Raw genomic sequence first — 23,852 nt, forward strand, 5'->3', positions numbered from 1 at the left:
ATAATTTAATAGCTGCAAATAGGACACTCTAGCTCATGTTTTATTCCTATGTCCTATATTCAGGATTGTTTCTCTTACAATAATAAAAAAAACTAAATAGACATTTCTAGAACATACTTCTACTACTGGTTTGTCCCGTCTTCCAGGCTACTATAATGACCCGTGAGCAAATAGACAGAGAATATGATACTCTGGTGAAGAGCTCAGGCCAACTTCTCAGTGCTCTGCAGAGGAAGAAACAGGAGGAAGAGGAAGCTGAACGACTGCGCCGTATCCATGAAGAAATGGAAAGAGTGCGAAAAAGGCTTGAAGCAGAAGACGAACTTCGTAGAAAAGAGGAAAATGAGAGAAGGCTGTGAGTAGTCCTAGGAAACAAATTCATTTTTGAATCTATCAAACTATTTGCTTTTCTGGTGCATTCATCTAATACACTTTCATTCTTTTTGGTTGTTTTTCATTTATTCCTTTTGTAGAAAAGCTGAAATTGAATTAAAAAGAAAACTGGAAGAAGAAGAAAGGAAAAAAAGGGAAGATGAAGAAAAACGAATACAGGTTAGTTTGATTTGAACTCCTCATAAATTTTAATTAGATTACAGCAAAAACGGTCTCCTTTTCCCTTATCCCATTAACAATGTTGTTTTATTGTGTTTGTTTTTTTGCGTTAGTACAGCTTGTGGCATCATTTGCATGAGTGATTCATTTCATATTTATCTTTTTGATACATCATATTGATCAGTGAATCTAAGGGGCATTGAGCCTGCCTTTACTAATACACTAGAGTTCTTCAGCCTCAGAAAGTGAGGATCTTTACCTTTAATGCATCATTCTACATTTGATGTAAAAGGCACCTTCCCTAATTGTATATTCAAACATTTCTTCAATAATCCCTGTCTAACTATAATCTTAGCAGCATTTCCATTTGTATAACACGGTCGTTGCAAATTGATAAGAACAAGAAAAGAGGTATAGTCTAAGCAGCTTACTTTGTAATTCTCTGTTACTTAATGGAAATACAAGATATATTTTGTTTTCGGCGTTAGGCTTCTTCAACATAATATCCACGTAGCAGAAAATGGTATGCGTTTCTGTGGTTGTAACTGATCCTTCTACTATATATTTGTTCAGTAAAATAGATTGGATTCTGCCTAGAACAGTCAACATTCTCTCTAAGTGAAAAATGTGCAGCTTACAGTTGTAGATATTTTTATGACATTTCATTTTGTATTGAAACAACCTTTTTATTCCAGATCAACTAGTGCTGTTCAACTTTTGCTCTTGGTAGTTTTTTTTACCCTCTTTTTTTAAAGGGTATATTGGATGCTAAAACATTATTTAATTTTTTATATATATATAAAAAAGCAAGGAATTTTATTGGCTTAAAATATATGTTAATGCCTGAGTTCCCAATTAAATATTAAAAAGCTAAGAAATTATACAGACAATGAAGCGTTACCCAACATGGCACAATGACAGATACTATAAACAAGTTGGCATTTTTTCATTCTCAGCCATAATCTCATGTTACGCTTTACCTTGGGGTTATGATAGCTAATTCTGTTCCAATGACTTTGGTTAAAAATTGCTGTATTACACTAATCTTTAACCCCCTTAAGGACCAGCGACGTACCCTGTATGTCGCTGGCCTTTTTTTGGGACTTGATTGTTTTATAGCGTGGTCTTGCCACCAGCGTTGAGACTGCTCTATTCCACAAAGCCTGCTGGAGGGAGGGCATTAATAGCGTGTACTTGCTAGACTTGTGCTATTATGTCCGGAAAAAGCCTTAACAACCAGTGACATACAGGGTACATTGTGGTCATTAAGGGGTTAATGAACAATTGTTGTGTACTCAGATCTGTAACATTATTTCAGCAATCCTGACTTGTTTAGGGAACTTTTTTTAACATTGACACATGGGACATTGAACTTTTAATGAACAATTGGTTGGAAGAACTTAAAGTGATGGTAAACTTTGAATAATAAAATCCGGAATGGAAGCAATATTTTAGATGGACTTTAATTCATTCATTCTAATGAAGATATATTATAACTTACTTTTTTAATGTAGCAATGAAATTCTAATACCCTGCACTCCGGACGCAAGCTTCAAAACTATTTTTTTTTTGCGAGCTGATGCTTTTAACTGGTCTCCAATCGACGCCCTAGCCATACGGCACGCACACAATTTTTTTCAGTGAGCTCCGTAATACTAGAGTGTCAATTATTCAGTTGTATTGACCATAATGTCATTGTTCTACTGCAGTGGTTTTGATTCAGTCCTTAAAATGTATTGTCTATTTCTTAATTAGGGTTTATCAGTGGCTCAGTCATCTTAAGCAATGTATGCTCAATTAAGGATCTCCAAAAATGAATATTAATATGCTTAAGGAGAGGACTGGGAACCCTAAGCCCAGAGATCTGATATTTTGTAACTATTATTATGCCATGTAACGGTGCAGCAGGGTGCAGTAAATATCATGTATATAATAGTGTATGACTGAATAATCTGGTGATATAATAAAAGATCATTTCATTAAACTGTGTTGTTTGCAGGAGGAGGTGGAAAGGCAGCTGGCTATAGAGAGGGAAGAAGAGTCCCAGCAACAGACAATACTGGAGCAAGAGCGTCGGGATCGAGAGCTTGCAATGAGAATAGCACAGAGTGAGGCAGAGCTGATCAGCGAGGAGTCTGTGTCAGATTCAGCGCTGCGCAGGTAAATATACTTTTCACTGCTTCAGCTTGTCTTTAAATGATTTATTTTCAGTTTGTAATAGAGAGAAACTCAGCCCCTCTATTCAAGAGCAATAGATAGGCAGTATTGAAGCTACAATCCTTAAGCTAGTAATAAAACTTTACAATCTGAAAGGGACTTTGTCAAACTTTCATTGCAAGTTGCAGCAATACGATGCTGAATCATTTCTTTTACATTATACTGAGCCTCCAGCCAGTTTGGTGGGAATATATTAACCTTATAGCTTCAACTTCTCCAGATCACACTGTACATAGCAATAATGTTTTAATCTCTACCCCCCTTAACCCCCCTTGGTCCTAGAAAGAGCAGTCTATGCATTTAAGCCTTGCAGCACCAGTGAGATTAAATTAAGACATCAGAGCATTTTTTCAAGGTTTACATTTTCCCTTCAGTTCTTATTTGTTTTGTTTTTTCTGTCCTGAGTAAATTTTCTTTACACTAATGTATCTGATCAAATTGCCTCATTGTCCTTGGAAAATACATGAATTTCTTAAAACATGGGCAGCCGGCTGACATGATGGTTCCTTATGTCTAAGTCTATCTAATGTGCACTGAAGTTGTTGTATTCGATTAAATTTACTCTGCCACATCTTCCTCTCCTGTGATGTTAACTGTTTGACTCATGCGGCACATATGCTGTGACAAATCAGTTGGGTTTCTTTAGCTCGTCTGAGTGTAATCAAGAGGAGCACGTTAAGCCTCTGCATTTTCGTGGAAGAAGCGTCATCATCATAAGCTAATTTGGGGTTTTCAGTGTCGTGTTTTCTGGTTTAAATATTCTTTGTTCTGCCACTAAATATTTTTTATTAAAGATAAATTGTGCTCTAAGGAACTGAGCAAGATCACAAAAGTTTGTAAATGTCTTTTCTGCTATATTCAGAGAACAGGAACAAAATGAACAAATTAAGTTTATCTGTAAAGAAGAATCTTTGAGAACACGTGCAATGATTCTGAGATTTTTGCGCTGCTAAATAGAGTATTGTTTGAAAAAAAGATGGTGGAAGAGGAAGAAGAATTGTATCTACGTTATCTTTACAAACAATAGAGCCCTCATGGACTTGTATACTTGTACTAAATGCATTTCATGTGTTATATTTTGCTAGTGGATGACAGATGGTTCTTGAGACAAAATGTTATCTCCAAACTGATTAGAAAAACAGCAACACAGAATGAATTTTCATTTGGATTATCACTGTGTATGCAGATTTTATTCTAATGGAAATTGTTAGTTTATTTTTGTGAGACACCTTTTTTTTTTTATTTCACCCAGGGTTTTTTTTCATGTCCTTTTGAAAAAAGCTGTCTTTGTATTTTCAGGACATGCTCAAACTGAGGCGCTTAAGTACCAAAAACCCTCCTTGTCTACCTGCTTAAAGTGGGGCGTAAAGCAAAAAAAAGTGACATGGCAGTAAGTGTCAACTCACGAAAACCATGTTACATTGACTTTATGATATGGAGTTTTTTTGGTAACTGGTTCACTATATAGGGCCAGATTACAAATGGCGCACTAACAGTTATGCGCTAGCGAAAAGGGATTTATTGCTGGTATTTGCACTCATTGGATGTGGTGCTCATATTACAAGTTGAAAGTTAAAGCGTTTCGGAATATTACGTCCTCAGAGCTGTGGTTAACTGTTTTGTGAAACAAAAAAGTGTCACAAAACATCAAAAATACATTACAAAGTATTTAAAAAAAAAAAATGCACAAAAAAAGTTATAAGGGTTTAAAGATATGAGGTCTCAGGTGTTAGAAATAAAAGACAGGCAAATGGATTAAAACATATACATGTCTAAATATGTATATGTGTTTGTGTGTATATATATATATATATATATATATATATATATATTTATGTGTGTGTACATATGTATTTATATGCTTATGTATTTACAGACATATAAACACATAAATACATATGTACACACATATAAATAAATATATATTTTTATATATTTTTTTGCAGTTAAGTGGAAAATATATAAATAAATATATATATATATATATATATATATATATATATATATATAAAAATGTATACCTATTTATAGTTATGTGTATATATATATATATATATATATATATTTATATATATGTATGAAATAGATATACATTGTACCAAAATAGCAGATATATGAAGAAATATTTATTTATGAATAAATAGAACATATTCTGTTATGGGAAGAACATTGGAATGTGAAATATTCATATTTTCATGTCGGGCTAGCGCACTTGAGAATATGCGATCAGGTTTGCGCGTGATTATGGTGTTAGTTTTTTTCCCACTTTTTTTGCTCCATTGGCTGCTATGGGGGAATATGTTAATGTGATTGCATAATTCTAAGTTCGTCTTTTTGTGTGCATCAGGTTAGCGTTCAACCAAAAACTTTTTACTTTCAACATGTAATATGAGTGCTACCAGAAGTGCGCAAAAGCCTTACTTATAGCGGAGTTAGCATGAGAGGGTTAAATACTGCTCCACTTATAATCTGGTCCTTAATCTGGTGTCCCTGCCACACTCTTTAATATCATATAAAAAACTTTACTTCTTGTGAAGTTAGTGCGGGCACATTAAATACCGCTCCACTTGTAATCTGGCCCTTTGGGGGGCGATTTATGAAGCCCTTTCGGCAGTCTTCACCTGCCTACGACTGCAGGTTCTCACAAGAGAACCTGTTCGCTACCCTTTCGCCAACTAGGTGGCGAATTTCAATCTCTGCGTTCTAGTCCGACCGGGGATCTTGACAGCTCCTGCCCACGCGTGATTAGCTATGCGCGGGCAGGGGGCGGGATTGCATGTGAGCGCAAAATAGCGCTCGTGTGCAATGCTGAATTCCTCCAGGGGAATTCAGCCCGCTAGAGGGGATCTGCGGTGGACAGGGTTTGCTTATGTGCGCCCCTGTCCGTCTCAGCTTTATAAATCTCCCCCTAAATCTGGTTTCCCTGCTACACTGTTTAATATCATATAAAACCCCTTACTTCTAGTGGAGTTAGCGCAGGAGCATTAAATACTGCTCCACTTGTAATCTGGCCCTTAATCTGGTGTCCCTGCAACCCTGTTTGGTACCATGTAAAAATACTAATGAAAATTAAAAAAAGATAGTTCTACTCCCTAATGTAATCCAGTAACTCAAAATGTATTGCTAGCTATATAGCAGCACAAAGCCATTTGAATCAATAAAACCTGGTGCAGCTGTAAATGAATACAAAAGGTTCCAAAATAAATTAAAGGGACATTAAACCCCAAAACATTTTTTCTTGATTACCAACACTGATACATCCAGATCAGGTTGGATTTATAAAAGATCGGGAGGCCCCAGACAGAGAATACAATTTTAAACAACATTCCAATTTACTTATATGATCTAATTTGCTTCTTTCTTTAGATATCCTTTGTTGAAGAAATAGGAATACACATGGGTCAGCCAGTCACACAAGGCATCTATGTGCAGCCACCAATTAGTAGCTACTGAGCCTATCTAGATATGCTTTTCAGGAAATAATATCAAGAGAAATAAGCAAATTAGATAATAGAAGTCAATTAGAAAGTTGTTTAAAAGTGTATTCTCTATCAAAATCATGAGAGAAATCTTTTGGGTTTAATGTCCCTTTAAGGATAAAACCTTATAAAGCACTAGCATTGAAACAAAATAGTTAGAGACAGCCATAAGGGGTTAAGGTTCTACAAATATTATGGACCAAATAGATATATAGCTATACCTCTAAAATCTAAACTGTATATAAAACTCTGGGAATAGAGATATAAGTAGAAATCCAAACAAAATAAATAAAGTAGAATGACAAATATTCCTCCACGTTAATACAGGCCAGAGTGGAAGATTAGCGCACAAATCACTTTTTCTTTGTATCTAAAAGAGAGCATTTTAGAATATAGTACCGTTTTTTTTAATTTGCTATCATTTTTTGCTATTCGTTAAGTGTCAAAATTAAAATGCACATAAATTATATATTTGAGTAGAAACATATTTGCAAAAATGCTTCTAGTAAAAGTTATCACTATTTTAGTGTTAGCATATTTCTCTGCATGTGCATGTAAAGCATAGCTAGATATTCTCAGTGCACCAGCATTTTAAATATTGCAGCTGCTCAGAGCACCAGTGGGGCTTATATCATGGTAGCTATTAACAAATTAAGTCATTAACAGATGGTACAAGCACCTTAGGCTCCCTGAGCAAGTGCTGTATTTAAAATGCTGGGGCACGGCGAATACTTAAATACACTTTTGAAACAGCAATATCTTTTATTATAAGCATTTTTGCGAATACATGTATATTGCAAAAATGATTCTATTCAAAACTAAAATGTTCCCATGTGCATTCCAATTTTGGCTGGAATGTCCCTTTAATGTGTGTCTGTCTGTCCGGCAATAAAGCAGTGGTAGATTTGCAAATGAGCATTTTGTAGTGCAAAAATAGCATGCTCTTATTTGTTAGCACTACACACGCTGCATATCTAAGGGCTCCAATGGAATGCTTGGTGCCCTTGTAGAGTGAACCTGCTTACAGTAAGTTAAACTCTTCTTTACCATCTCAGAGGTGGTGAAGTTAAAAAAAAAACCTGACTCATTTGTTTGGGGTGACTGGCAGGAATGGTTGTCCTAGAGCAGGGGGCAATGCTGCACAAGGGTTTCAGTGTGCAATGCTAAATATGGGCAGCAGATGGACAGGTTCCCTAGTTAGGAACCTTGTATGTCCGTGCTTTACTCCTATTATCAATTTCTCTTTGTTTTCTTGCTATCTATCGGCTAGATTATGAGTTGTGCGTTAAGGTAAAAAAGCAGCGTTAACACGTCCTAACGCTGCTTTTTTACGCCCGCTGCTATTTTGAGTCTTGCAGGTATAGGTGTACCACACACTTTTTTGGGCTTACCGCAAATCAACTTGCGTAAATTTCGTAAAGGCTTTTTTCTATGGGACTTCCATAGCGCCGGTATTACGAGTTTGTCCTGGGAGGCCAAAAAGTGAGCGTTACACCCTCTACCGCCAACATTCCTAACGCATTTTAAAGTCATTAGTTATGAGTTTTACGCTACAAATCTGTAGCATAAAACTCATAACTAAAGTGCTAAAAAGTACAATAACACCCATAAACTATCTATTAACCCCTAAAACGAGGCCCTCCCGCATCGCAAATACTAAAAGAAAATTATTAACCCCTAATCTGTCGCTCCGTACATCGCCGCCACTATAATAAACATATTAACCCCTAAATCGCCGCACTCCCGCCTCGCAAACACTAGTTAAATATTATTAACCCCTAATCGGCTGCCCCAACATCGTCGCCACCTACATTATACTTATTAACCCCTAATCTTATGCTCCTGACATCGCCGCCACCTACATTATACCTATTAACCCCTAATCTGCTACCCCCAACATCACCGCCACCTACCTACATTTATTAACCCCTAATATGCCGCCCCCAACATATTATATTTATTAACCCCTAAATCTAAGTCTAACCCTAACCCTAACACCCCCTAACTTAAATATAATTAAAATAAATCTAAATACAAATTACTATTATTACCTAAATTATTCCTATTTAAAACTAAATACTTACCTATAAAATAAACCCTAAGCTAACTACAATATAACTAATAGTTACATTGTAGCTAGCTTAGGGTTTATTTTTATTTTACAGGCAAGTTTGTATTTATTTTAACTAGATAGAATAGTTACTAAATAGTTATTAACTATTTAATAACAGCCTAGCTTAGCTAAAATAAATATAAATTGACCTGTAAAATAAAACCTAACCTAAGTTACACTAACACCTAACACGACACTGCAATGAAATAAATTCCCTACATTAAATACAATTAAATAAATTAAATAAAATTAGCTAAATTACCAAGAAAAACAAACACTAAATTACAGAAAATAAAAAACAAATTACAAGATCTTTAAACTAATTACACCTAATCTAATAGCCCTATCAAAATAAAAAAGCCCACCCAAAATAAAAAAAAAAACCCTAGCCTAAACTAAACTACCAATAGCCGTTAAAAGGGCCTTTTGCAGGGCATTGTCCCAAAGAAATCAGCTCTTTTACCTGTAAAAAAAAATACAAACAACCCCCCCCCAACAGTAAAACCCAACACCCACACAACCAACCTCCAAAATAAAAGCCTTACTAAAAAAACCTAAGCTCCCCATTGCCCTGAAAAGGGCATTTGGATGGGCATTGCCCTTAAAAGGGCAGTTAGCTCTATTGCAGCCCAAAGCCCTAACCTAAAAAATAAACAAACCCAATACACCCTTAAAAAATCCTAACACTAACCCCCGAAGATTCACTTACCGGGAGAAGTCTTCATCCAAGCGGCAAGATGTCCTCAACGAAGCCAGCAGAAGTGGTCCTCCAGACGGGCAGAAGTCTTCATCCAGACGGCATCTTCTATCTTCATCCTTCCGACGCAGAGCGGCTCCATCCTCTTCTTTCGATGGCTAATGATGAATGAAGGTTCCTTTAAATGACGTCATCCAAGATGGCGTCCCTTAGATTCCGATTGGCTGATAGAATTCTATCAGCCAATCGGAATTAAGGTTGAAAAAATCCTATTGTCTGATGCAATCAGCCAATAGGATTGAGCTTGCATTCTATTGGATGTTCCAATCAGCCAATAGAATGCGAGCTCAATCCTATTGGCTGATTTTTTCAACCTTAATTCCGATTGGCTGATAGATTTCTATCAGCCAATCGGAATCTAAGGGACGCCATCTTGTATGACGTCATTTAAAGGAACCTTCATTCGTCGTTATCCATTGAAAGAAGAGGATGCTCTGCGCCGGATGTCTTGAAGATGGAGTCGCTCCGCATCGGAAGGATGATGATAGAAGATGCCATCTGGATGAAGACTTCTGACCATCTGGAGGACCACTTCTGCTCGTCTGGAGGACCACTTCTGCCAGCTTCGTTGAGGACATCTCGCCGCTTGGATGAAGACTTCTCCTGGTAAGTGAATCTTCGAGGGTTAGTGTTAGGATTTTTTAAGGGCGTATTGGGTGGGTTTATATTTTAGGTTAGGGCTTTGAGCTGCAAAAGAGCTAAATGCCCTTTTAAGGACAATGCCCATCCAATGCCCTTTTCAGGGCAATGGGGAGCTTAGGTTTTTTCAATTAGGCTTTTATTTGGGGGGTTGGTTGTGTGGGTGGTGGGTTTTATTGTTGGGGGGGTTGTTTGTATTTTTTTTTTACAGGTAAAAGAGCTGATTTCTTTGGGGCAATGCCCGCAAAAGGCCCTTTTAAGGGCTATTGGTAGTTTAGTTTAGGCTAGGGTTTTTTTTTATTTTAGGTGGGCTTTTTTCATTTTGATAGGGCTATTAGATTAGGTGTAATTAGTTTAAAGATCTTGTAATTTGTTTATTATTTTCTGTAATTTAGTGTTTGTTTTTTTGGTAATTTAGCTAATTTTATTTAATTTATTTAATTGTATTTAATATAGTGAATTTATTTAATTGTAGTGTTAGGTGTTATTGTAACTTAGGTTAGGTTTTATTTTACAGGTAAATTTGTATTTATTTTAGCTAGGTAGTTATTAAATAGTTAATAACTATTTAGTAACAATTCTACCTAGTTAAATAAATACAAACTTGCCTGTAAAATAAAAATAAATCCTAAGCTAGCTACAATGTAACTATTAGTTATATTGTATCTAGTTTAGGGTTTATTTTATAGGTAAGTATTTAGTTTTAAATAGGAATTATTTAATTAATGATAGTACTTTATATTTAGATTTATTTTAATTATATTTAAGTTAGGGGGTGTTAGAGTTAGAGTTAGACTTAGGGGTTAATAAATATAATATAGTGGTGGCGACGTTGGGGACGGCAGATTAGTGGTTAATAAATGTAGGTAGGTGGCGGCGATGTTAGGGGCGGCAGATTAGGGGTTAATAATATTTAATTAGTGTTTGGAATGCGGGAGTACGGCGGTTTAGGGGTTAATATGTTTATTATAGTGGTGGCGACGTTGGGGGTGGCAGATTAGGGGTTAATAAGTATAATGTAGGTGTCGGCGAGTATAATTGCAGGTGTTAGACTTTTTTTCAGCCGGCTCTCCCCATTGATGTCTATGGTTAAATCGTGCACGAGCACGTATAACCAGCTCACCGCTCACTTAAGCAGCGCTGGTATTGGAGTGCAGTGTGGAGCGCAATTTTGCTCAATGCTCACTTCTTGCCTGTTAACCCCGGGGTTGATAAAAACCCATAATTCCAGAGCTACAGGTAAGTGAACGGTGACAATAAACTGCAAGTTAGCAACGCACCCCTGTTACCGCACAACTCGTAATCTAGGCGTTTATTTGAAAAAGCAGGAATCTAAGTTAAGGTGCCGGCCTATTTTTGGTTCAGCATCCTGGATAGGGCTTGCTTAGTTGGTGGCTACAACCAAAAATGGGTCAACTCCTTAATTTACATATTTGCTTTTCAAATAAAGATAGCAAGAGAACGAAGAAAATTTTATAATAGAAGTAAATGAGAAAGTTGCTTAAAATTGCATGCTCTATCTGAGTCATGAAAGAAACATTGTGGGTTTAGTATCACTTTAAAGTAAAATAAATGTTTATGATTCAGATGTGCATATTTAGATATGGGAATGTTGTTTTAATTGCATGCTCTGTCTTTTTAAATGCACACTTTATGAGGCACCAGCTCCTACTGAGCATGTACAAGAATTCACAGAATATACATGTATGCGTTTTGTGATTGACTGATGGCTTTCACATGATGCAAGGGGAAGGAAAATTTAATAAACTCAAATTTCCCATAAAAAAAATCTTCTACGGAGTTAAAAGTCAGACATTGCTATTGCATTGTCTTTTTGTTATCCATTTGTTCAGTATGCTAATCTACTGTATTTTATGGTCAGATTCAGATGGAGCATGCAATTTTAAGAGACTTTTCAATTTACTTCTATTGTGACATTTCCTTCTGTTCTCTTGGTATTGTTGAAAATGCTCAGGAAGCAGCAATGTTCTACTGGGTACTAACTGGTGATTGGTGGCTATGCACATATGCCTCTTGTCATTGGCTCACCAGATGTCTTCAGATAGGTCCTAGTAGTGCAATGTTGATCTGGAGCTGACTTAGGTGTTTAGTCCATTTACAGGGGTTAAAATAGTTATTTGCAAAATGTGTGCAATAATAAAATGCTCTAACACATTACAGCATATTTTAAGCTTGTATGTCCCTTTAATCATGTCATATTGGGCATGTAAAAGAGCCACTGTTAATCATATATTACACTATTTGCAGGATAAAAAGCTCAAGTTAAAGCTGCTTAAAGTGATATTGAAATGAACTAGACATTCATATTTGTGAACAACTCATCCCTAGGAACATATTGCTTACTGGCTGTTAAAGGCAACTCCCAAATTTCTATTTGTGGACAGGGACACCACGATAAAGCAAGGCTATTTTTTTAGCGCAGGAAGAACCATAAAAAAATGTCTTTATATCAATCTATAAACAGCACTGTCTCTGCAAAACTACTGTGTTTAACTCCTTGAACTCTATAAAGATTGATAATATTATTTAGATTTGTTTTTGTGTAAATCTGATACAGTAGTTAGGGATCTATTTGGAAGAAAGCAGAATGGCTCAGACAGTATAAGCAGAATCCCTACAGTGCTAATGCTATTCCAAAACAAATGTTAAAATTTAGCACTGTTAGTCATGACATGCTTGTGACTCATTGATGTGGTCGTTAGCCAAGTGCATGCGCATTTGTTGTCTGTGCACGCGCAAAGTGCCATTTACAATGAGAAGGATTTTTATAAAAGCAAATGTATTTCAAAACTGTATTTGAAATGCCCAGTGCTACTTAATATGCTTTAATTATTCTTTCTGTGTTAGAACTGTGAGAGCTTTTAATGATTAATGATCAAATTTACACAAAATTGTATCTTTCATTCAGTTTCTACATTGCAAATGGGCCTAAAGGCACAAAACGTTGGTATGTTATAGTGCCGTACTGACTGATAAATACAAATGTACTCCTCTTTATACAGATATCACATTAGTTTCCATGTCACATTTACAGTTTGTATTTCTTACTTTACTGTTCACACTGTGATACAGCCTGCTCTTAATAAACTACATACTTCAGCTACCATTGTTGTACTATGCAGCTGATTCACTAAAAAATGGTGAGATTTTCAGAATCACCTGCATAAGACAGGAACTAATTAGGCTGGAGAGACCTCTCAGTGAATATAGAAGTTTATAAATAGAATGGTGCACATGAAACTGTTTCTGTAGAAGAACTGAACTTTGCTATTCAATTTCATATAAATCGGGTTTATGTAACACATTGCTCCTGTCTTGGTAGCAGATATTAATTAATACTGACTGTGAAAAAAACTAAAATTATGAGAGTTTCTTGAGCCTTGAGCTAGTACAGATTGTGTTCTGAATGCCAGTGAATAGGCAGGCTTTTAGATCCCTATGGGGAAAATTCTGGGCCTGCAAACAGTAAAAAAATAAATAACAAGATGTGATGATAAATAAGGAAGATTGGTTTGTATGTAGTATTGTGAAAAAATGTTCTATTTACTTTTAGCTGTATTAAAAAAAATGCCTGTGTTCCATCTGCTCAGTGAAGTGAAGTTTACAGACTGATGAACGGGCTTCTTTTTGATCAGAAATATGATTGAGTAGTTCATAAAAAGGATCTGGCAGGCAGTGATTCTAAGACAGTGTTTTCCAACCTTCAGTGCTTTGGGATACTCTGGGCATGCATTTGAAACGTGGCACCTGTGATTTGTTTTTATATGGCTGTCACATTCCTTTATTTGTGTAATACAATCTTATAAAAATGAAGTGACTTTGAACATAGAATATGTAGGCAGTTTTACATAATGTGTGTGTCACAAACAATGTTTTATACCTTCCACCCAACAAGAAATCTGTGGGGTAACAATTGTGATTTCACGTCCTGTTTTAAAAAACATTAGTTGCAAGATGGTCAGAGCAGAGGAAGCCTATTTAAGCCTTTTCTACATGGGTTCAAAAGTATGTTTTATTTTATTTCTTTCATAAGGTGGTGAGAGTCCACCAGGCATCACATTGGATTAAACTACAGTCCACTAGGAGGTAGGCAAAAACACCCAGCACACCAAGAGCTTTTAATTCCTCCCACTTCTCTGCATATCTCACGAACTCCGTCTCAGATCTAGTTCTGGTTGGAGGCAAATTGAGCTTTTTCAGAGGATGTGAATTCTATTATAATATTTTCTTAGCTCCAAAGAAAAAAAGGTCAACTAGAACCATTTTGGATCTGAAGACTCCAGACAGCTCCTACATAGTTCCTACCTTTCACTTTGTGAGACAACCATTTTAGCTATGGTTCAGTGGGCTCAATTCATGACCACAATCATCTTGAGGGATGGGTATCTTTATATGCCCATGCACAAGGATCCTTTTTTTTCATTTCTCAGGTTTTACTTTCTAGGCTAACATTTCCCAGAGTTATCATAGATTCAGTGTCCATATATTTTTCTTTTACAGAGACTCACAGAACTCTCTTACAAAAGACTTGTGCAAAGCTTCAGACTTTGTCTTGTATGTGTGTAGCCTACTGCATGGTAGTAGTGGGTTTGATGAGGGATGCAGTTTTCCTTTTATGTCCTCTACATCCCAACTTGCTCTGCAGTGGAACAGTAACTACATTTTATCTGTAAAAAAGTTCTTTTAAATTGCATGCTCTATCTGAATCATTACCCCTTTAAAGTGATGGTAAATCCAAGCATTTAACAAACGCTAGGATTTACCATCACTACAAATCAAGGGGAGTTTCATTCATCAACCGTGTAAAAAAAGGTGCTAAACTCACCCTTTCTGTGTTGTTGCATAGCGATAAATTCAGCGGCTGCAGCCGCCCACGGCACAACGATCTTCTACCAATGAGGTGCAGCTTGCACCTCTGAATTAATAGCAGTGCGTGCATACAGAAACCTGTCATCTCGTTGAAAGAGATTGTTGTCCCGTGGGCACAAAAAGGGTGGCACAGAAAGGGTGAGTTTAGCACCTTTTTTACACAGTTGATGAATGAAACTCCCCTTGATTTTTAGTGATGGTAAATCCTAGCAATTGTTAAACGCTTTGATTTACCATCACTTTAAGCTCAGGAGCATGCACGTGTCTCTAGCACTATATGGCAGCAGTTTTGCAAGAACACTAAATAGCAATACTATTTCCTGCCATTTAATGCTCCAGACACCTACCTAGGCTAGGCACCTCTTCAACAAAGAATACAAAGCGAACAAAGCAAATTTGATCATAGCGGTGAAATGGAAGCTTTCCAAATAATGTGGTTTCTAATCCCTATAACCATTAGAGAGTTGCAATATATTGATTGTGTGTTGTGGGCAGACTAAACCCCTGGCAATTCATCAAAATAAATGGTAAGTACACAAACAAATTGGTTTTAAAGGGACACTGAACCCAATTTTTTTCTTTCATGATTTAGATAGAGCATGCCAACTTTCTAATTATCAATTTTTCTTTGTTCTCTTGCTATCTTTATTTTTAAAGCAGGAATGTAAATCTTAGCAGCCAGACAATTTTAGGTTCAGCACCATGGATAGTGCTTGCTTATTGGAGGCTTACATTTACCCACCAATAAGCAAGCATAATCCAGGTTTTGAACCAAAAATGGGCCGGCTCCTATGCATCACATTCCTGATTTTTTTTTAAAAAATAGCAAGAGAACGAAGAAAAAAATAGGAGTAAATTAGAAAGTTGCTTAAAATTGCATGCTCTATCTGAATCATGAAAGAAAAAATGTGGCTCACATTTTTCCAACATGTAGTTTATAAGAGAATCATTTTTGCTTTTTTACTTTGAATGAGCATAAAATAATTTTATGTACGATGTATCACCAAAATACCTTGTAAACGTGAAACCATGCAAATACATAGTCAAGCCACAAGCTGGGAGAAGCATTTAAGAGATGTTACAAGGCACATTGACTCGGGCTAGGAAAAAAAAGTAAGTTAGTTCAAGCAAAAAATTCCCTACAATATACAATTAATGTATTTTTGTTTAAATGAGGCCTACTGGAGCAGGCCAAGATTCAAGGATTTAAAGGGACAAAACTTAGGTTTTCTCCAAAATTCTACAATGTGTAACATACAAAAACTTGGATTTGTACTTTGACAACACATTTTCACCCATGCCTAGTAGCTATATATATTTGTCTATTGTCATTGGCTCTCCATATGTGTTCAGGTAGCTCCCAGAAGGGCTTTGCTGCTATATAGCTGACTTTACCAATGTGTCTTATCCCTTTGCCATTATTAAACACACAGTTATATACAAGCAATAGGTATAATAGTAAAATGCTCTAACATATTGCATCATTTTTTCTTTTTCCCTTTTATATGCCTTTAAAATGCTATCAAAGTAATTACAAGACATTTCTGCTGTGTGGCTATAGAATAACATATCAGCCGAGTCTTAACATTTTTAAAACAAATTAACACCCCTTTTAGTGCAATCATTTTTCAATAGCCAAACTCTACCCACACTTTGCCTTATTTGGAGGAGCCAATCTGGGCTTTAGTCTGCAAACAACAAGGCTAGCCACCGTCATAAAGTCAGTTTAAAGTACTCTGTTTTGCAGTTGTTATCAGTTATAGCTAATTAGTTAAAAAAATATGTAGAAGAGTTAGCCTTAAGAATTCAGCAGGGTGCTTTTCTTGTTCTTTGAAGTAGAAATTGCTCTATTTGCAGAGCTAACACATTAATAGGGGGCAAAATAAATAATTATACATTTGTTTCATTACTTGTAACTAAACATTTTATATAAAAATCGCAAGGTTTTTACTGTGCCTTTTAACAAAGAAGCTCTCTCAACAGAGAGAGACAGAAACACAAACAGCCGAAATGTGTTTGCTTTGGACTCTAGGTCATGTTTTATTTTTCTTTTGTATTTCATATGTTTACCATGAGACAGGATCGGTGAGCCTTTTGCCTCTTTAGTTCTTATCTGATGTGAAAATGTATGTTTAGTGCGATGGTCCAGTTGGTTAAATGACAATCACAGTACCTAGTTAAACCTTATATATATATTTGCATTTTTTTACTTTTGTTTGTGTATTCAAGTTAATTTGGCTCTTAGCTTTGCACAGAATATATTGTATATTTTTATCTGGCGTGTATGTTTCATTTATGACATTTTTTTTCTATAGTGGAAAGACAGAAATGAATCTTCCCTCTCCAGTCTATGCTAAGTAAGGAGGGCTTTCATCTTTACAAATACATGATTTTTTTCTAATCATCTGCATGTATGATCTTGAAACAAAAAAGGAAATTAAAAATTATCAACAAATCAATGCATCTGAATAAGTAATTAGAGGATGCAGAGTTCAAATAAAATAAAAGACCTTGCGGGGGGGATCTGGAAATAATTGTTAAAACAAGTGTTTCTTAATTATTGGTCATTTAAATTATGCTGATGATTCTATCCTGTGAAAGAGCTGAAAAGATTAAAGTGAAGTGGAAAATATTGTATAATCCTTTTCAGAGTTCAAACTGAGATCATTATATACTTAATCAAAAGGGATGAGGTGCATGGGGTGACCCCTTCAAATCAGAGACTTGTATAAAACTAATTATTTCAAGAACATTTTTATGAACTAACTTGGTATATTCTCTTTTTTTTCAGCTCTAGTGGACAAAAGAGCAAAATGACAATGTACGTCTTTTTTGTTGTGAATAATATGATGTCTATTTGTCAGAAAAAAGGGAAGCTAATATAGATTATTGATGTTTTACTTATAACTTATTTGGATACACACGTTTTTTTTATATGATTGGGCTGTCAGTAATGGTGGGTTTGGCTTCCGGCCACATTACATTATAATTGATGCCTCAAAATAGAATTAGATTGCAATAGTATATTTTAATAAAATATTATGTAGGGCATTAGGTACTATTAATAAATATGCTATAATTGTATATACTAATCAACAAACAAACAATTCTATGCATACACACATGCTATAATATCTAATGAGATGTGTGGAACCTTTTTTTTTTTCCAATTACAAGCGTCATAATTAAAACTTTAGGGGGAAAGTTGTTTAAACTTGCAGTGCTCTATCCAGTCCAATTAAGTTTAAGTTTTCACAATTAGCATTCTGAGCTGAAGATAATTACTGCAGTGATATGTTCCTAACTAAAACATCAAGATCATGGATGGAGGCTATCATTATTTTCTGAACCTCTAAAATGATATTGTGGCCAAACTAAATGCTGCTACAGGGTAGATGTAATTTGAACTGTGAGTTATTTAATAGAATGTGCATTTTATACTAAATGAATTGGTAATGTGAGGAAAGTCTAAAAGATAGCTTTTTGCACAATGAAAATTAAGCTTAAAAGTGAATGTTTAATCACAACATGTTTTGTAGTTGGTAATATATTTTAGATAGATATACCGGTATGTATGTTCTGTAATTCGACAAGAGAGCACTACTGGTCACCAAAAGCTGTCATTAGATACAAGCAAGACACTGTACAACAACAGTACTGTGGTCAGTTCTTTATGTTTTCTACTGATCATGAATTCATTGTATTTTCCAAACCTGGACGTAGCTAATACAATTGTAGACTGTGTAGCATAGTAGATAGTGCATTGTAGCAAACAGTCTGAAGGAGGCCATTTTTGGATATATATATTTCTCTTGTAAGATGTATCGAGTCCACGGATTCATCCATACTTGTGGGATATTCTCCTTCCCTACAGGAAGTGGCAGAGAGAGCACCCACAGCAGAGCTGTCTATATAGCTCCTCCCTTAGCTCCACCCCCAGTCATTCTCTCTGCCTGCTTAACTGCTAGGAACGGCAAAGAGGAGTGTGGTGACAAAAATGTTAGTTTTTATTTTCTCAAGCAACATTTTGTTATTTTAAATGGTACCGGTGTGTACTATTTACTCTTTGGCAGAAAAGGGATGAAGATTTCTGCAAGGAGGATGATGATCTTAGCATTTTGTAACTAAGATCCACTGCTGTTCTCACAAGGGCTGAAGAGTACAGGAAAACTTCAGTTGGGGGAACAGTTTTCAGGCTAAACTGCATTGAGGTATGTTGAGTCTATTTTTTTCTAGACAGACTGTGTTATTTCTAGAAAAGGCTGGCAATATCCCCATGAGGGAAAGGTAAGCTCTATTCAGTAAAAGAGGAATCCAAGCTTGCATAAAGGGCTCATTAGTTACTGGTGACACTAATAGGAAAAAACGTTTTGGTTTAATTACAAATAAAACGTTTTTTGAGGGACTTTAAGGGGTCTTTGTGGCTTGTTTAAGGGTTATTAACCCACATGGCTAGTTTAAGAAACACTTTGTGGTGTTTCTTTTAGGCCCCATAACATCGAGTGAGGTGGGAGGGGCCTATTTTAAGTTGCACAGTTTATTTACCTCAGAAGCATCCAGCTACTTCTCCAGAGATTCTTGCTGTATTTGAGGGCTGTAAAGAGGTTTTTTCCCCCACAAATCGTTCCTAAGGGGCAGGTAGGCGCCACAGCAGAGCTGTGGCAAGGTGCTGAATATTATTTTACCGGTTTTGAATTTTTTTTTTAATCCGGTTTTTACATTAAGGGGTTAATTGTTTATTTGCATAGTTGTTCAAAGTTACTAAGGCTTTATGATGTTACTGTAAAAATGTCGTTGTGTTTACTGCTTTTTTACACTGTTTTGCAGAGTTTGTGCAGTTTTTTTTTCTCTCTTAAAGGCACAGTACCGTTTTTGTTTAAAGTGTTATTTACTTTGATTAAAGTGTTTTCCAAGCTTGCTTGTTACATTACTAGCCTGTTTAACATGTCTGACACCAAGGAGAATCCTTGTTCTATGTGTTTAGAAGCCATTGTGGAACCCCCTCTTAGAATGTGTCCCACTTGCACTGATATGTCTATAAATTATAAAGAGCATATTTTAGCACTTAAAAATATTGCAATAGATGATTCTCAGTTAGAAGGAAATGAGGGTTTAGCATCTAGCTCTCCCCAAGTGTCACAACCAGTAACGCCCGCACAAGTGACGCCAAGTACCTCTAGTGCGTCTAATTCATTTACTTTACAAGACATGGCCACAGTTATGAATAAAACCCTCACAGAGGTTTTCTGTAAACTGCCTGGTTTACAAGGAAAGCATGTCAGCTCTGGGTTAAGAACAAATGCTGAGCCGTCTGACACTTTAGTAGCCGTATCCGATATACCCTCACAATGTTCTGAAGTAGGGGTAAGGGATTTGTTATCTGAGGGAGAGATTTCTGATTCAGGAAAAACGCTCCCTCAGACAGATTCTGATATGACGGCCTTTAAATTTAAGCTTGAACACCTCCGCTTATTGCTCAAAGAGGTATTAGCTACTCTAGACGATTGTGACCCTATAGTAGTCCCAGAGAAATTGTGTAAAATGGACAGATACTTAGAGGTTCCTGTTTACACTGATGTTTTTCCAGTCCCTAAGAGGATTGTGACTATTGTTACTAAGGAGTGGGATAGACCAGGTATTCTGTTCGCTCCCCTTCCTGTTTTTAAGAAAATGTTTCCCATATCTGACACCATACACTCGTGGCAGACTGTTCCTAAGGTGGAGGGAGCTATTTCTACTATTGCTAAGCGTACAACTATACCTATCGAAGACAGTTGTGCTTTCAAAGATCCTATGGATAAAACATTAGAGGGTCTCCTAAAGAAAATTTTTGTTCATCAAGGTTTTCTTCTCCAACCTATTGCATGCATTGTTCCTGTAACTACTGCAGCTGCTTTCTGGTTTGAGGCTCTAGAAGAGGCTCTCCAGGTGGAGACTCCATTAGAGGATATTATGGATAGAATTAAGGCCCTTAATTTGGCTAATTCTTTCATTACAGATGCCGCTTTCCAAATGGCTAAATTAGCGGCAAAGAATTCAGGTTTTGCCATTTTAGCACGCAGGGCGTTATGGCTTAAGTCCTGGTCTGCTGATGTGTCATCAAAATCTAAATTGTTGAACATCCCTTTCAAAGGAAAGACCTTATTCGGGCCTGCACTGAAAGAAATTATTTCAGACATCAATGGAGGGAAAGGCCATGCCCTCCCTCAGGATAAAACAAATAAGATGAGGACCAAACAAAATAATTTTCGTTCCTTTCGGAACTTCAAGGGTCGTCCCGCTTCAGCTTCCCCTGCTGCACAAGAGGGGAATTCTGTCCAATCCAAGTCAGTCTGGAGACCTAACCAGGCTTGGAACAAAGGTAAACAGGCCAAGAAGCCTGCTGCTGCCTCTAAGACAGCATGAAGGGGTAGCCCCCGATCCGGGACCGGATCTAGTAGGGGGCAGACTCTCTCTCTTTGCTCAGACTTGGGCAAGAGATGTTCACGATTCCTGGGCTTTAGAAATTGTGTCCCAAGGATATCTTCTGGACTTCAAAGACCCCCCCCCCCCCCAAGGGGGAGATTTCACATTTCTCAATTGTCTGCAAACCAGACAAAGAGAGAGGCGTTCTTACGCTGTGTAGAAGACCTACATACCATGGGAGTGATTCACCCAGTTCCGGAACAAGGGCTAGGTTTTTACTCCAACCTGTTTGTGGTTCCCAAAAAAGAGGGAACTTTCAGACCAATTTTGGATCTCAAAATTCTAAACAAATTCCTCAGCGTACCATCTTTCAAGATGGAGACTATTTGGACTTAAAGGATGCGTATCTACACATCCCTATTCACAGAGATCATCATCAATTCCTCAGATTCGCCTTTCTGGACAGGCATTACCAGTTTGTGGCCCTTCCCTTCGGGTTGGCCATGGCTCCCAGAATTTTCACAAAGGTGCTAGGTTCCCTTTTGGCGGTTCTAAGACCGCGGGGTATAGCAGTGGCGCCTTATCTAGACGACATCTTAATTCAGGCGTCGACTTTCCAGCTAGCCAAGTCTCACACGGACATCGTGTTGGCTTTTCTGAGATCTCACGGGTGGAAGGTAAACATAAAAAAGAGTTCTCTCGTCTCTCTCACAAGAGTTTCCTTCCTAGGGACTCTGATAGACTCGGTAGAAATGAAAATATTTCTGAAGGAGGTCAGAAAATCAAAACTTTTAATCACTTGCCAAGCTCTTCATTCCATTCCTCGGTCATCAGTGGCTCAGTGTATGGAGGTAATCGGACTTTTGGTAGCGGCAATGGACATAGTTCCTTATGCCCGCCTACACCTCAGACCACTGCAACTATGTATGCTCAAACAGTGGAATGGGGATTAAGCAGATTTATCTCCTCAACTGCATCTGGACTAAGAGACCAGATATTCTCTTCTCTAGTGGTTGTCTCAGGACCACCTGTCTCAGGGAATATGTTTCCGCAGGCCAGAGTGGCTCATAGTAACGACAGATGCCAGCCTGCTAGGCTGGGGTGCAGTCTGTAAATCCCTGAAAGCACAGGGCTTATGGTCTCGGGAGGAATCTCTCCTCCCGATAAACATTCTAGTACTGAGAGCGATATTCAATGCGCTTCAGGCGGGGCCTCAGCTAGCTGCGGCCAAATTCATCAGATTTAAGTCAGACAACATCACGACTGTAGCCTATATCAATCATCAAGGAGGAACACAGAGTTCTCTAGCGATGATGGAGGTAACCAAAATTATCCGATGGGTGGAGGGTCACTCTTGCCATCTCTGAGGAATCCATATCCCAGGGGTAGAGAACTGGGAGGCGGATTTCCTAAGTCGTCAGACTTTTCATCCGGGGGAGTGGGAGCTCCATCCGGAGGTATTTGCCCAGCTGACTCAGCTATGGGGCACACCAGAATTGGATCTGATGGCATCCCGACAGAATGCCAAACTTCCGCATTACGGGTCCAGGTCCCGGGATCCCCAGGCGGTACTGATAGATGCTCTAGCAGTGCCCTGGTCCTTCAATCTGGCTTATGTATTTACACCGTTTCCTCTCCTACCACGTCTGGTTGCCAGAATCAAGCAGGAGAGAGCTTTGGTGATTCTGATAGCGCCTGCATGGCCACACAGGACTTGGTATGCAGACCTGATGGACATGTCATCTGTTCCACCGTGGACTCTGCCAATGAGGCAGGACCTTCTAATCCAAGGTCCGTTCAAGCATCCAAATCTAATTTGTCTGCGTCTGACTGCTTGGAGATTAAACGCCTGATTCTATCAAAGCGTGGTTTCTCTGAGTCGGTCATTGATACCCTGATTCAGGCTAGAAAGCCTGTCACCAGGAAAATCTATCATAAGATTTGGCGCAAATATCTTTGTTGGTGTGAATCCTAGGGTTACTCATGGAGTAAGATTAGGATTCCTAGAATTTTGTCTTTTCTCCAAGAAGGATTGGAGAAGGGATTATCAGCTAGTTCCTTAAAGGGACAAATATCTGCTTTCTCTATTCTTTTACACAAACGTCTGGCAGATGTCCCAGACGTTCAAGCGTTTAGTCAGGCCTTGGTCAGGATCAAGCCTGTATTTAAACCTGTTGCTCCGCCATGGAGCCTAAACTTGTTTCTTAAAGTTCTTCAAGGGGTTCCGTTTGAACCTATGCATTCCATAGATATTAAGCTTCTATCTTGGAAAGTTTTGCTTTTAGTAGCTATCTCTTCGGCTCGAAGAGTTTCTGAGTTATCCGCTTTACAGTGTGACTCACCTTATCTTATTTTCTATGCAGATAAGGTGGTTTTACATACCAAACCTGGATTCCTTCCTAAGGTTGTTTCTAATAAGAATATCAATCAGGAAATTGTTGTTCCTTCGCTGTGTCCTAATCCTTCTTCAAAGAAGGAACGTCTGTTGCACAATCTTGATGTGGTTCGTGCTTTAAAGTTCTACTTACAAGCAACCAAAGATTTCCGTCAAACATCTTCATTGTTTGTTGTCTATTCTGATAAGCGGAGAGGTCAAAAGGCTACGGCTACCTCTCTTTCTTTTTGGCTGAAAAGCATCATCCGTATGGCTTATGAGAGTTCTGGCCAGCAGCCTCCTGAAAGAATTACTGCTCATTCTACTAGAGCTTCTGTCTAACAGATTTGTAAGGCGGCGACTTGGTCTTTGCTTCATACTTTTTCCAAATTTTACAAATTCGATACTTTTGCTTCTTCGCAGGCT

The 23,852-nt window shown here is 37.5% G+C and overlaps 1 protein-coding gene across 8 annotated transcripts in view; it reads left to right on the forward strand.

The window, feature by feature from the left end:
- Positions 1-23,852, forward strand: part of MYO6 (myosin VI) — a 635,235-nt gene that overhangs the window by 516,066 nt on the left and 95,317 nt on the right. For 4 of the 8 annotated variants that reach the window (XM_053710463.1, XM_053710457.1, XM_053710456.1 and 1 more), the window contains exons 26-30: positions 147-355; positions 474-552; positions 2,552-2,712; positions 16,963-17,004; positions 17,439-17,468. In XM_053710463.1, the coding sequence (XP_053566438.1) occupies positions 147-355; positions 474-552; positions 2,552-2,712; positions 16,963-17,004; positions 17,439-17,468 (521 nt within the window). The remainder of the gene's footprint in view (positions 1-146; positions 356-473; positions 553-2,551; positions 2,713-16,962; positions 17,005-17,438; positions 17,469-23,852) is intronic. The other 4 variants (XM_053710460.1, XM_053710459.1, XM_053710462.1 and 1 more) reach the window with 2 other exon arrangements.

The sequence above is a fragment of the Bombina bombina genome, chromosome 4 (genome assembly GCF_027579735.1).
Source record: "Bombina bombina isolate aBomBom1 chromosome 4, aBomBom1.pri, whole genome shotgun sequence".
Taxonomy (NCBI): domain Eukaryota; kingdom Metazoa; phylum Chordata; class Amphibia; order Anura; family Bombinatoridae; genus Bombina; species Bombina bombina.